Source organism: Pinus tabuliformis, chromosome J (genome assembly GCF_031772625.1).
Source record: "Pinus tabuliformis cultivar Carrire ecotype Pingquan chromosome J, CPIR1, whole genome shotgun sequence".
Taxonomy (NCBI): Eukaryota; Viridiplantae; Streptophyta; class Pinopsida; order Pinales; family Pinaceae; genus Pinus; species Pinus tabuliformis.
The window spans coordinates 411,838,263-411,852,774 of NC_142295.1; the positions used below are offsets into that span (position 1 = coordinate 411,838,263).

Here is a 14,512-nt window from a genome sequence, read left to right on the forward strand (position 1 = left end):
AGGAAAATCAAACTGCCCAAGGAAATTGATCTCAAGTGTGTTCCTTCATCTACCCATTGACTTCTTCTTATAATCTCACTGTGGGATTCCAACGACCAAGATTAAATCTTAATCAATGGCGGAGATGATTTCGTAGTCGATCCGTGTGAGTTTCCAGAGAAATCTCACCTTCCTCAATTAATTATTTTTAAGTAATCGTTTTTCCTAAGTTAGACTTAGGAAAAAATTAATTACTAATTAATTAACTTAATTAAGTCATATTTAGGTGGATTTTCCTGAAACCTTTCATGGGTTATGGATTTCTAGTGTTTCTTAGCCTCTCTGACAACTGTTGATACTAGAATACCATATGATGCTACAAACACTAATAGACCTCTACCCCATTGTTATCACTTTATCTAGTTTTTGTCTTGTAAGTTTTCCCTCTCCAAGGCTTGCTAGATTTTGAGTTAAAATTTTGACGTCGTTGTTGGGAACACGAAGCATGTGTCTTGTCCCCATATGACAAAATATCATCCTTATTTGGCGATTCCATTAGAAGAACGAAGCCCTTTTTCTTCATTGAACCACAAAGCCAATGCTTATAAAGTGAAGAAAGCATCTCTCAAGGCATTTTGAATTGACCATGGAAACTCCCCTTTTGGTTGTAATGCAAAACACAAGAAATGGCTCCTTGGGATCTGCATGATGTTGACATTTCTGAATTCCTACATATAGAAGAAGGAAAATGTGATGTTGGTCATCGTTTTGACAATGATCCAATATATGACACTGATGATGATCTTATCTGTCCTTCATATCTCTCACAACATGTTTTCAAGGACAATGATGAGGATGATATGCCTGATGTCACTCTTCATCAAAAGTTTATGAGCTTGATTGTCGAAGTCTCCATTCTTTGGTTAGAGGGGAGGATCCAATGGATTAGGTTGGATTCCTTCTCTTCATCCATGGCTCCTTATCACAATACATGGTTCTCTTCTTGTCCTGCCTCCCATCTGTACTATTCATCAAGCCAATCTTGCCAATGAGGTTGTGATATTTGGTTGCCCTACCCCATGATGGTTCATAAGGGAAAGTGTTTTTATATTGATCTAATGATATGCTGGTTATATTGGCTATATGACTACACTTAGCCCTTGCATAATGTGTTAACATGCATGTTAGTGTAGGTGCATTTCATATCTCTTTTGAATAGCTAATATCATCATATCATGTTCTCATGCTAGAGTAGATTGCATGGTAGATTAAACTTGCATCTTAGAATAGATTTTCTTTTCTCTGCAAATTTTTTTTTTTCTAGGATTTTTCTTTGAGAGCCTTTTTCTTGTTTGAAGCCTTGAACCATTATTGAGTCTCTCTCTTGAATGAGCTCTAGCTTGATCACTTTGTGCCTTATACCTAGCATATTGATTTTAAGTGATCTCCTTCCTACTAGGACTCCTCCCATTGGTGAAAGTCCATAAAGAGCAGGGGGTTTTGGCTAAGGTGACATTGGATTGCTACCCCATTGTTAGCACTTTATCTATTTTTTGTCTTGTAGGGTTTTCCTCTCCAAGGCCTTCTATACTTGTGCTAATATTTTGGTGTCATTTCCAGGGACACGAAGCATGCGCCTTGTACCCATACGACAATATACAATCCTTATTTGACGACTCCATTTCAAGAATGAAGCCCTTGTTCTTCATTAAACATCAAAGTCAATGCTTGTAAAGTGAATCATGAGTCTCTCAAGGCGTTTTGAATTCACCTTGGTGACTCCCCTTTTGGTTATAATGTGAAACTAAAGGAAATGGTTCCTTGGTATCCACATGATGTTGACATTTCTGAATTCCTACATATAGAAGAAAGCAAATGGGATATTGGTCGTCATTTTGACAATGATCCAATATATGACACCGATGATGATCTTATTTGTCCTTGATCTTCCTCATATCTCTCCCAACATGTTTCCAAGGATAATTATGAGGATGATATGCCTGGAGTCACTTTTCATCAAAAGTTTATGAGCTTGATTGTTAAAGTATCCATTATTTGATTAGAGGGGAGGATCCAATGGCTTAGGTTGGATTCCTGGTGGGCTCCAGTATTGCAGCAATAATGCTGCGACTCCTGGGACTCCCTTCTTTACTTATATCAACCCAGTAGTTCGTAGCAAACTTGGAAGCGACGGTGCTGTATGCACAGGTACTAGCTCTTGCCGCAGCTGTCACTTGGTCAGCTGGCACAAGTCCTGCTAGGGGCAACTTCTATGAGCTCTTAGAAGAAGCTTTTTAACTGATGGACGAAAGCTAACTGAAAGGAAGCGAATCTACTTGCGGAAAGAACTGAAAGCCAAAAAGTAACGCAAACCCTAGCAAACCCTAATTCTACCAGCTAGTCCTACTGATGCAAAGGAGAGAATGCAAACTACTGGAAGAGATGCCATTACTTCTATGAAGGTAAAATACATGTGTCTAGACTACCTCTACTTGGAGAAAACATCTTTTTGTATTTTTGATTAAGTCGTCAGTTTCATCATGCATATGCTTTCACTGTTCTTTGACTGTGCAGGGGTGGATCAAGGAGGAGAAATGCTTGGAAGAGGTCGAGAAGGTTCAGAGAGGGTCTAAGGAGTCCCTAACACCCTTCTAGAGAGTTTCACAAAGTTTGGCTCTCAAGAAACCTCATTTGTGAGCTTCTACAGGAAGTCTGCAGGGGTTCTACAAGAAGTTCAGGAATTTCTACAGGATGTTCAGAAATTTCTACAGGATGTTTAAAAATTGGATTTTGGAGGATGGGTGAGTGAGGGAAGATGCATGAATGGATATGGAGGTAGGATAGGGGTCTGGTAGTGGCCCAGGGACTGGTGGATGGAGTGGTGAGAAGGTGTAGATGGCTAAATTGGCTCAAAGAAGGCTGAAACAATGATTGCACAAAAAGGTAGGGTTACGTGGGCAAGAGGACAGATGTGAGACGAGGAACCTAGCTAGGAGATGGAACAGCTGGCTCTGATGAAGCTTAGGTGGATGAGAGAGTGGTAGAGATGCCCTGCACAATGTACATTTAACCGAATCAACAACATCTTACAAGTAATCGAAGTCCTAGCTAATCTAATATAACTGTCAATGAAACGAATGAACAACAGCTTTATTCAGAAAGAAAACCATGTACATCAATCATGCAAAGGCACAATTCAGATATCTAAACCCATAACTAACTTCTGCAAATGAAAACAGTACGCTAAGGATAGCATGGTCAAGCAAACTAGTGTTTTTGTTGGGGCAGCACTGTTTCTTCAGTTCCAGCCCCTGATCCAATAAGGATGAGGCGAAACAGAGAGTGTTGTTGACCTTTTTTTGGAGCTTCTTCTTGTTATTATCCTACCGATCCATTTTAAACATCTGAAGCAATTCTATTCATAAACAGTGACCTATTTAACCAACACAACTAAATCTGCCCAACAGAAATACATTTCAAATGCATGAAAGGAGAACAACGATGCATAAAGGAAAGGTAACAGTACAAAAAGGAAGCCCTAGGCTCTCAGGTTGGGCCCAACCCTGAGAGCTCTGGCTCCTATAGAAAACTCAGAATGGATATAAAATCGGACTGCTTCTCATTATCAAAAAATATTCATAAGTCAAGAGTTATGCCAAAAATGGCTACAAGAGAACAATCTAGAGCTAACAGCACTTTAGTGCAAAATATGCAATGGTTTCAAAAAGTCCCTCATGAACGCTGAGGCCTTAACATTTATGCACCACGAGGGCCCTAGTTGGCCTCCTAAATCTATGGGACTTGGCTGCCCAAACTGTGAGTAAACAGCTCCTTCCAAAATCTGCTTGGCTGCCTTCTAGATCCGGTTTTGGTGGCCTTTGGAGCTCGGAGTTGGGGGTGAAGATCCCGAGGAAGGCTATTTAATGCCATAGACAACCCCCCTACGAATCCTCACCCCAAGCTTGGCTGTCTTCTAGCCCATGATTGCTCGGTTTTGCTCCAACATGTGTCAAAAAACCTGAAATGACCACGTGTTAGCCACCTAGGAAGAGTGACTACCCTTATTCGTACAAATGACATAAACATACTGAAAAATAATGCATAAGTTATGAAAAATGAAGGATTGAACAAGGATAATTAGGCCAAATGAGCCCAACAAGTTACCAAATTTGGGGCTCATCAATTCCTTCTCTTCATCCATGGCTCATTATCACAATACTTTTTTCTCTTATTTTCCTACCTCCCACCCGTACTACTCATCAAGCCAATATTGCCAAGGAGGTTGTGATATTTGGTTTCCCTACCCATGATGGTTCATAAGGGCAAGCGTTTTTATATTGATCTAATGATATGTTGGTTACATTGGCTATATGACTACAGTTATCCCTTGCATAATGTGTTTACATGGATGATAGTGTAGGTGCATTACATATCTCGTTTGCATAGCTAAAATCATCATATTATGTTCTCATGCTAGAGTAGATGTAATGTCCCTTCCTAAAAATATTGTGACAAGTTTAGTCTCCAACAATTTGAATAATTTTTGGTAAAAGTGGAGCCCATACATTTTTGACTTATGAACTTAGAAGAAAAGGGGGGGCTGAATTACATCGCTAGTGGAAGGTGGGGGCCACCCACGGGGGGGAAAAACGCACTTGGACACTTAGGCAATTCGAATTACCTTGGAGGGGAAGTCAAATGGCTAGGGAGAGGGACCCACATGGGGAAGGAAGGCCCACGAAGTTATAAGGAGGAGAAAATCTCCAACCCAAAGCATCATTTGTCTATTGAAATCATTTGTGTTGCTTGAGCTGCTTAGCTGAGTTACTAGTTGTTTAGGGGCCCACATGGGGAAGGAAGGGCCACGAAGTTATAAGGAGGAGGAACTCCCCAACCCAAAGCATCATTTGTCTATCGAACTCATATGTGTTGCTCAAGTTGCTTAGTTGAGTTACCAGTTGTTTAGCATCGAGTTTTCTAGGCGGGAGACTCAACCTTTCTTCAGGGGACCTCGAGTGCCACCCTAGGAAGGAAATTTGTACTACCTTGGAGGAGAGCCGGAGGATTTACAGCCATATCACTCAGCCTTCGATTCAGCCAGTGTGTATTTCTGGAACACTCAGGAGGGGAACACACAGAGGCTATTTGGGGATTCATCCGGGTAGCATTTGCTGGGAAATCTTGGGAGTTGGAGTTTTAGCAGAAGATCAGCCTTTGGGGAGAGTTTTGGACCAGGAGATTGCTGCATTTGGGCAGCTCGATTTACAGTGACTGAAGCCCATGCAGAGAGCTATCAGTAGGCACACGTGGGAGTTGGGGGAAGGAGCTATAGAGCTGGATTTAGCTAGGAGAAGTGGGGAAAGCTTTAGAGGGGAGCATCTTAGCATTTGGGGGTGATTTGGGGGGCCTTTCCATTCAGCTACAGGTAGGTTGTACTTCCTAGCGTGAGGAGGAAGATGTGGTGCTTGGGGTCGAATTATGGGGGTATAAACTAGGAAAAACCTTTTCTAGGTTTAGGTTGAGGACCCGGAAGTTGAAGTTGCAGCATTTTCTGAGCATTGGAGGTGGAGTTTTCAGCACATCCTTTCCAGTAGGTAGCGCGGTTTCTAGGTAGCACAGATCATCTTTAGAGCAACAATTGCGCAACACTTGAGTTGTTGTTTACTCACCTGGGTTTGGTCACGCTTGTCCATTGAGACAAGCCCAGGTGCACCATTCCATTACCATTATACTTGCTCCGGAAAGAATTAATAATATGGCTCAGATGATTCTTATTTGCAGTGTTTTTATGGGTGTTTGCTGATTGTTTCTCATTTCCGGGTGTTGGTTGTTTATTTTTTTTGTATATCACTGTTCATCTTAGTTAGGAACATTACAGTAGATTTCATGGTAGATTAAATTGGAACCTTAGAATATATTTTATTTTCTGTACAAATTTTCTTTTCTTTTCTAGGTCTTTTCTTTGAGAGTGTTTTGCTTCTTTTAATCCTTGAATCATTATTGAGTCTCTCTCAACAAATAACTCTAGCTTGATTACTCTGTACCTCTACCCCGTTGTTAGCACTTTAGCTAGTTTTTGTCTTATAGGGTTTCCCCCTCCAAGGATTGCTAGATTTTGTGGTAACATGATGTATAACAATTATTACCCCCTTTTAGGATGGGGCAATTCATCACCCATCAGGGGTTGGGACATGCAAGGGTTCCTTTTCTTCTGTGAGATAGGGCAACATTGGCCCAGTAACCATGTGATGGCCATATGAGTAAGGTAGATTTCATGCTTGGATTTTGCCCATGTGCTAATTTGTAAGTTCCAACCTTATTTTTCATTTTGATTTTTATTTTGTCTTGCTTATGGCCATCATATGCTCTTTTTGTTTCTTTTATCTGCATCGGCGTCTCAGCGTACATTTCTAGGCCCTACTCAGGTATGAGTATGTGTGGGTGTCAAATCCCAAAGAACTAGTGATTAATTGAACCTAAAGAAGAGAGGTGGGATAGGGGCTTATAATGTAAGATGGAAAGTGGTAAGTATGGAATAGGGAGAGATGGGGCTACGCTATCTCTATCTTGGGCTCCCAAGTAGTGCCCCTTTTATACCCATTGGATTGTTAGGGTAGGTCCCACTGGACCAAGATTGAAGATTAACCCCCAATTTGAGGTGAGGGAACAAGATCACGGACAAGACCCTTCTTTTTTCCAAGTTACTCCATAATCCACGTCAAAATGCCCAAATACAAACAAGAATAAGCACCTGATTGCAAAATGAATAAAGTAATTTTTCATCAAAAGCCCACCTTCCAACATGTGCTCTTGGAAAATGGGTGAAGAAATATATGACTGATGCAGGTGGTGGAGATATGAATGGCATGTCACATCTGCTACTAGGGGCTCTCAGGGGCTGCTAGCTATCGGTTAGAAGAGATGAATAAGATAAAAGTTTCTCCTAGGGGTCATCAATTTTTGGTGGGTAACAGGCCCACAACTGTCCAAAGTAAAACTCTGTTGACTATGGGTCACATCCAACTCCAGCTAAAATAAATTTCCCTGTACCTATGAATACCTGCTATAACACAATCATTGGCAATAATTCAACAGTAATGGATGCTTGTATTCCCACAGCTAGAGACAACTTGGGACCTTTTGTGACAATACCTGATAGTACAAGACTCGACCTCTGTCACAAGATTGGATCCACTCAACCACTGTTGTCAAGAATAACCTTCTTCCTACTTGTAAGCTACAGGATATCAATGCAATGTTTTCGCTTTCATATCTCTGCCATAGCATTTCATAAATGATACTACCAGCATAAAATTTAGGAATCATGCATTGTTGCTTTGTTGCCTTAAAATGAGTAGCAACAAACATCAAATTAAATCTCTCCAAAAACCTCCTTTATAGCCTGTAATATGCTTAACCCTTGATGGGCTATATGTCATAACTTGTGAAGGTTTTTGGCTGTTTGGTTCTTCTTCTTTTCCTTCAGGTTTGAATGGCTGATGTTCAGGTCATTTGATGATTTAAAAATAATCCACCGCACACAAGCATAACGCAATTAATATATAGGCAATTGACTAATGGATTTTATTGCTCAAGGGAAACATAACTATAGCAATCTGATGTATGAAGTTGACAATATTATATGAGTGAGAATGCAATTTTTGTTTCGTTGTTCTTCTCTTTCTTGTGTTTCACGAGGACCACCACTAGTATGAGACTATGGGCTGGTCGTTGTTGACTTTCCCACGCTCCCAGCTTCGCTTGAACCAACCTTCTTGATTGCTCTATCACCCCAACTCTTCCTGTAGCCCTATCTGTTGTTCACGTATTCATGAACTAAGCTGTTGGATCACTGATAAGTCGCCTTTCAATTTGGCCACGATGATTTGCTTGACTTTAAAACTGCGGCTTCCAACAATTCTATCGCACGATAAGTCAAAATCTCAGCTTTCGGCCCCTAGAAATATAAATCTTTGGCCCTAAACTAATAATTTCTTGGGACGTGTTTCCTATTCAATTGAACAATTAATACTCGATTCCCAATCTGTGGTCTTGCGATTGTATTCTTAGTGGATGGTTACCAATCTGACGACACATAAAATATTTATAGTGATAAAGATCCCTTTTGCGTATAGGAATAACCCGGCTCGATGGCTCAGCTTATTTCCACACCATATCGATGTATGCATGTACTCCCAGACTTCTCTTGTGGCTAGTTCTAATTGATCAATCCTTCTGATCTTCACTAAATAAACCCAACTCCTTCAACACGCTCACGTGTTCAACGACGTCTGCATGCACAACCATGTCCAATTTGATGGCGTATAGTAGCACCAATTCCATTCTAGTATTTTGTGCCTAGCAAGAAGGTTGGCTCTGAAAACACTATAATATTCCTTTCGGAGTCTTTGGCTAAAATCCCTACCAATTAGCTTCAGGAAAAATACACCATAATAAATTGTACAATTTTACCAGCACAATTAAAATTGTGGATGTAAAAGAAATTAGAAACACTGAAACTTAGAGTAAACACAAGACATATGCATCAAAACTCATCTTTATTTTATTAACTGAAGATGATTACATGCCAATACAAAATAGCTGGAAAATAACTGAGATGAAGCCCAATTTGGAGATCTGGGTGACCCCCACTTCCAATCCACAAATCTTCTCTAGATCTTCTCACCAACTAGTGCCGATAAAACTCTATGATATTTCTAATTGAAATCTCCACAATAGTGAGTTGGAGTTTCATCCAACACACTAAGAAACCCAAGGGTTTTCGTCCCAAGGTTCTTCAAACCTGAATTTTTTTTCTCAAAAATTCTCTAAGAGAAAATATTCCAAATCCAAGATGATCCCAAATGACTTGCTTTCCCCTCTTTTAAATATTTGATAGTTCTCTCTCCAACCTTCTAGAAGCACTTTTATTTTATTATTTTATTTTCATTCTAGAAGCTCCTCCCTTTTATATTATCTAAGTGATTCTTTTTATTTTATTTTATTTTATTTATGTCATTTTTAATCACGGAAAATGATTAATTTGCCTCTATTGTTTCTCTGGCCATGAGAGTCACTTTTCATCATCTCATCCTAGAGATATCTTCATCTTGGGTCCAACGACCTATTACACTAAGGTGTTTCTCCAAACAATCTGCTCCAAATAACACCTTTAGTGTCTTTAATTATAATATGTTTGATAATTGCCTCGTTTTATAGGAATTGCTGCACTGCAACGGAACCAAGAATGAACTCTGCAGAATTGGCCCTGATGATAAAATATAGCAAGTGAACCCCCATCGGGCCCCATAAAGCTCCTCCAAAACTCTTTGGGCCCACTGATAACATGATCTCACCAAATATGCAGGGGAGCGCCCCCCTTCGCACCCGCTCCTGAAGTACACTCTAAATGGAAGAGCTTAGAGAACAAAATAGGGAGCACGCTCTTGAATTTCTCCTATTTGGGAATGATTTTTAGGAGTGCATTCCCGCAAAAAAAAATTGGTCCCTGGTTGCTCCCGCCAAAAACAAATTTGCTCCCTGCTTTCATAGGTGGTTAAGATTTTCAACCCTAGCAATGTTGGAAATCGATGGTAATGTTAAATTCCTAAATTAATTCTTTTAATTAAATATTTAACATTACCATGAAATGAATCGGGATGTTTAAGAGTGGTTTCGATCTCATTGGATTTCAAATGGAGAAACTAGATTTTTAGATATCACTCAAAATCCAGTAGACTTAAGGTTTTGAGGATTCCAATATTTATATCCAGCAGACTTAATGGTATTGGGGGTTTCCGTAGTGCATTATATTAGATATCATTTTTTTTTTTGGGATTCAACTGCATTAAGTAAGTCATTCATCTATGACCATTTCCATGAGAGGTAGTCGTCTCTGACTAATTTCTCATGATTTTTTAATAGTCCACTTAACACTCATTGCATCAGGTGATGCTCACAGGGGTGAAGAAGTGGGATTGAAACTAGTGAAATAAATCACATAGCATCAATCGTCACTTGCGGGGCTTGCACCCGGTAACCAGGACTTCTCGGGAGGTCACCCATCCCAGATCACCTCTGGCTCAAGCGCGCTTAACTGTGGAGTTTTCCCCACAATCAAGCCCACTTAGCTTGCTACCCCATTTGCAAAACCTTAGCAAGTATTGTGCCTCATGAAGCATTCAAGTAGAGTTCCCTTCACTCTTTTTGAATTAAGTATTGGGGGTTTCTGCAATGCATTATATTAGATATCATTTTTTTATTTTTTTTTGGGATTCAATTGCGTTAAGTAAGTCATTCATCTATGACCATTTCCATGAGAGGTAGTCTTAACTAACTAATTTCTCATGATTTTTGAATAGTCCACTTAACACATTGCATCGAGTGACGCTCACAGGGGTGAAGAAGTGGGATTGAAACTAGTGAAATAAATCACATAGCGTCAATCGTCACTTCTGAGGCTTGCACCCGGTAACAAGGACTTCCAGGGAGGTCACCCATTCCAGATCGCCTCTGGCTTAAGTGCGCTTAACTGTGGAGTTTTCCCACAATCAAGCCCACTTAGCTTGCTACCCCATTTGCAAAACCTTAGCAAGTATTGTGCCTCATGAACCATTCAAGTAGAGTTCCCTTCACTTTTTTTGAATTAAGTATTGGGGGTTTCCGCAATGCATTTTATTAGATATCATTTTTTTTGGATTCAACTGCGTTAAGTAAGTCATTCATCTATGACCATTTCTATGAGAGGTAGTCGTAACTGACTAATTTCTTATGATTTTTGAATAGTCCACTTAACACTCATTGCATCGGGTGATGCTCACAGGATTTCAATATTTAGGGGATTACAATGTTTCCAATTAATTTTGTCATGTGCAAGGGTACAAGATTAGCATTTGATCAAGAGAATGAAGCCCTTTAAGTACCTTGATGTTGGTGTCGTTCACTGTTGAACTTGATTGATGTTGGTGGTATTGCTTGTTGAACTCCTCTACCATGGACTTAACTAAAATGAACCCTTCACTCAAAGGAAAATAATTGGTTAGGCATGTTAATTTTTTTCTACCATGTTATAAGGTTGAGGAGAAGGACCCTTCACTCAAACCAAAATCATTGGTTAGGCATGTTAAACTTTTTCAATTTCTACCATACTATAAGGTTGAGCAATCAAAGTCTGAATACTTTGAGCTAGATGATGTTTATGTAGCTCTTGTTTGTGATCCCATTCCTAGTAGTGCTACCACCAAATCAATGATGAGTTTCATGAGTGATCATGTTGATCCATGATTTGTAGTTTTGATGTCTAGTTTTGTTGCTACTACTACTACTACAGAGGTTGTAAAGGACACTGAGGAGTCCTTAGACTTTGAGCTTGATGATGTTTATGTAGCTCATGTTGATGATCCCATGTCTACTAGATGATTGATGCTATATGTTTTAATCCATGTTTTTATGCTTTTTATAACTAATCATCATTCTACATGCTTTTGTTGATATATATGCATCAAAATATATAAAAATATATATCATATAAAATTCACTCCCCATTCAATCCCAACCCGGAAGCTTCTGAAAATTGTCGCTCTTCGCCCCTGCTTCCGCTCCCACTTCCAAGCAGCCTTGAATCTCACGCCTGTGACCTGGCTGATACAAACCCTGGAAATCCATCCTAATCGCATCATAAGGGAAACCAAAAATGGGGATATTACAAAACAAGTTTGACTACAACACAACCTTGGGTTACAAGCCAAATCACTAGCTTAAACAATAAATTCCCCAATTAGCCCACGTGTGATTCACTATCTCTTTAGTGCTGATGTCATGCCAGACATCGATTCCAAATGGCATTTTCCAAGTGATATGAGGTGTCCAATATGATGTAGAAGCATGCAAAAATCAAGATTTGAGTGTTGTCCCTCAAATTCACCTCAATGGATCCTGCGTGGTCCCAAAATCGAGCTAGGGAACCATAAAGTGGTCTCCATGGGTCTCCAACTACTCAAAGTGGCCATCTTTGCTTCAATGTTAAGGGCTTCTCAGGTGCAACTAGCCCTCCCTAATGTTTGAAGGTGATACCATCCTGATCTAGGTCTTGAATCAACTTCTATTCATCAATTAGTGCTAAGGCCGACCTAGGGGCATGCTAGGTCTAGTTGTGTCATCCTAAAGAATCATCAAATTTAGTGCAAAGGCATCTAACGTTCTAGGTGCAGAAGGGTCCCTAGAACATGTTCCATATGTTGTCATTGTTAGGAGGCCACAAAGTCACAACACTTCACCTATTTGTGCTAGTACACTTCTCTAATGGCTTTGGTATCTATGGAGAAGGTGACCAAGACACGGGCTATTGAACCACCTGACAATCACAATACAGATTCTAGTGAAAGCAACCATTCATTAGAGACAAAGATCATCATTGCATCTAAGTGAGCCAAACTTGAATTCATGGGCTATTTAATACTTCGGATAGGGATCCTATTCCAAAATTAGGGCCTTGAACTTGCAATGGTGTTTTCTCCCTAGGTAGTAGTGGCTAAAGGACAACCCTATTAGGTGTTTCCAACTCCTAAGGGGAAGTAACATTTTTTCAATCCAAATTGATAGGTGTTGGTGAATAATAATGATGGTAATGGAAGGGATAATACTTCATGGCAAAGTGCCATGGTCAAAGGGACAAGTTGATGGGGGTATCTACATCCCAAGTGTATAGATGTGAGGAGGGAGCATTCATGGATGCATGAGTTACCAACTCAGCGATTGTTTTTCCACCTCACTTGTGTGAATTTTACTTCTTGATTTTTTCTTTGTATTATTGTTCATAGATCAAGGGTTAGACCTTGCTTTGAATGATATAGCAGTTGTATTACCCCTTAATGATTAGTTAGCTCATTAATCATTGGGGTTGGGACATGCAATGGTTCCTCCTTTTGATGTAGTAGAGTGACATGTGCTCAGGTACCGGGTGATGGCCATAGTGAGTGAAGTATAGATCATGATAGGATTTTTCCCATGTGCTAATTCTTATGTCCCTAGTCATATTTTTCATTTTTCTATTCTTTCTTTTAATTTTGCTATGGCCATGATATGCCCTTTCTATTTCTTTTAACTGCATCAATCTCCCAAAGCAAAGTTTCCAGGCCCTACCTAGGTATGTGGACATATGGGTGGCAAATCCCAAAAAACTCATGACAGTGTTAACCCAAAGAATGCAGGTGAGATAAGGGCTTATAATGTGAAACGGAAAGTGTTGAGTATGGCATGAGGACAGATGGAACTATGTTATCTCAATTAGGGCTTCCTAAGTAGTGCTCCTCCTATACCCATTGGGTCATTAAGGGAGGTTCCACTGGACTAGGATAAAACATTAACCCTCCATTTAAGGTGAGAGAGAAAAATCAAGATCAAAGCCCATCATTCTTCCAGTTCACTCCATAATCCATATCAAATGCCCAAGAAAAAACAAGCATAAGCACTTGATTGCAAAATGATCAAAGTACCTTTTTTTAGTGGAAACCCACCTTCATCCATGTGCTCATGCTAGATAGGTGAGAAGCAAATGGTTGATGCAAGTGGTGGAGATAAATGGAAAATCATCAGCTAGTGGTTGGTGGTTGTAAGGGGTTGTTGGCTACATGGTTGATTGACTGGTTATGAAGAATAGGAGAAAGTTTTCTCCTATGGGGTTATCCATTTTGATGGCTAAAACACTTATCATAAATGCTTAATATGAACAAATGAACAAATGTACCTCGTGTGTCAAGTGTCAATATCGTAAAATGAGTTAGGTAAGAATGATGTAAGAGAAATGTTTCGACTACTATCTATGGAGAATGTTGAATGTCATCATCGAGACTGTTGCCTAAAAATCTAGCAAGTTTTGCGAGAGGTCTCACAAGACAAGAATTAGACCAAGGGACAACACTTGAGGTGGAGGCCCACTGTCACCAGAACACACAACCTCTTGCTATTTAGCAGATTTTACCACAAGGGACGATTCTCAGTATTAGTCACTTAATAGGAATTTTAAGGAAAAGGTTCAAAGGTGACAGATGGGATAAGCTCAAGAAGGGCACTCAAACTAAGGACCAGTCACAATCCAAAAAGAAAAGGAATAACGTCACAATCCCATTATTTGCATGAAAAGTGTTTGAATAAATAATTTATTGCAAAGTTCTTGTCTAAATACTTGAAGTAAAATTTGAAAATTTTGCAAGTTAAACCAGTATTTTAGCAAGGGGGATATTACAGTTGTATCAAAGCTAGTTTTCTTGCTAACCTGTGAGTATATGCCACTTTGATGAGACCGAAGGGTAGGGAATATATCATTTATAGGAGACAAAGAAAGGAAAAATACCTCCCTCATTCAGAATCAGAGGGAGAAGAAGAATTGGATGAAAAAAATGAACAACAACTTGGAAGCATTATGAATGCCTTAAATGACTTGGCAAGAGGGCAACAAGAGTTGTGGAGGTTATTACTCAATCTATGGCAAGCATTTAGGGGAACCAACATAATGCCAATACCATCGGAGCGGGAG

At 39.7% G+C, this 14,512-nt stretch overlaps 1 protein-coding gene across 1 annotated transcript in view; it reads left to right on the plus strand.

Moving 5' to 3' along the window:
* The first annotated feature begins 665 nt into the window (after positions 1-665).
* The window catches only part of LOC149227581 (putative LRR receptor-like serine/threonine-protein kinase At1g56130), a 317,042-nt gene continuing 303,195 nt past the window's right edge, over positions 666-14,512 (plus strand). The window contains exon 1 of the mRNA XM_089380542.1: positions 666-901. Within this exon, the coding sequence (XP_089236668.1) occupies positions 666-901 (236 nt within the window). The remainder of the gene's footprint in view (positions 902-14,512) is intronic.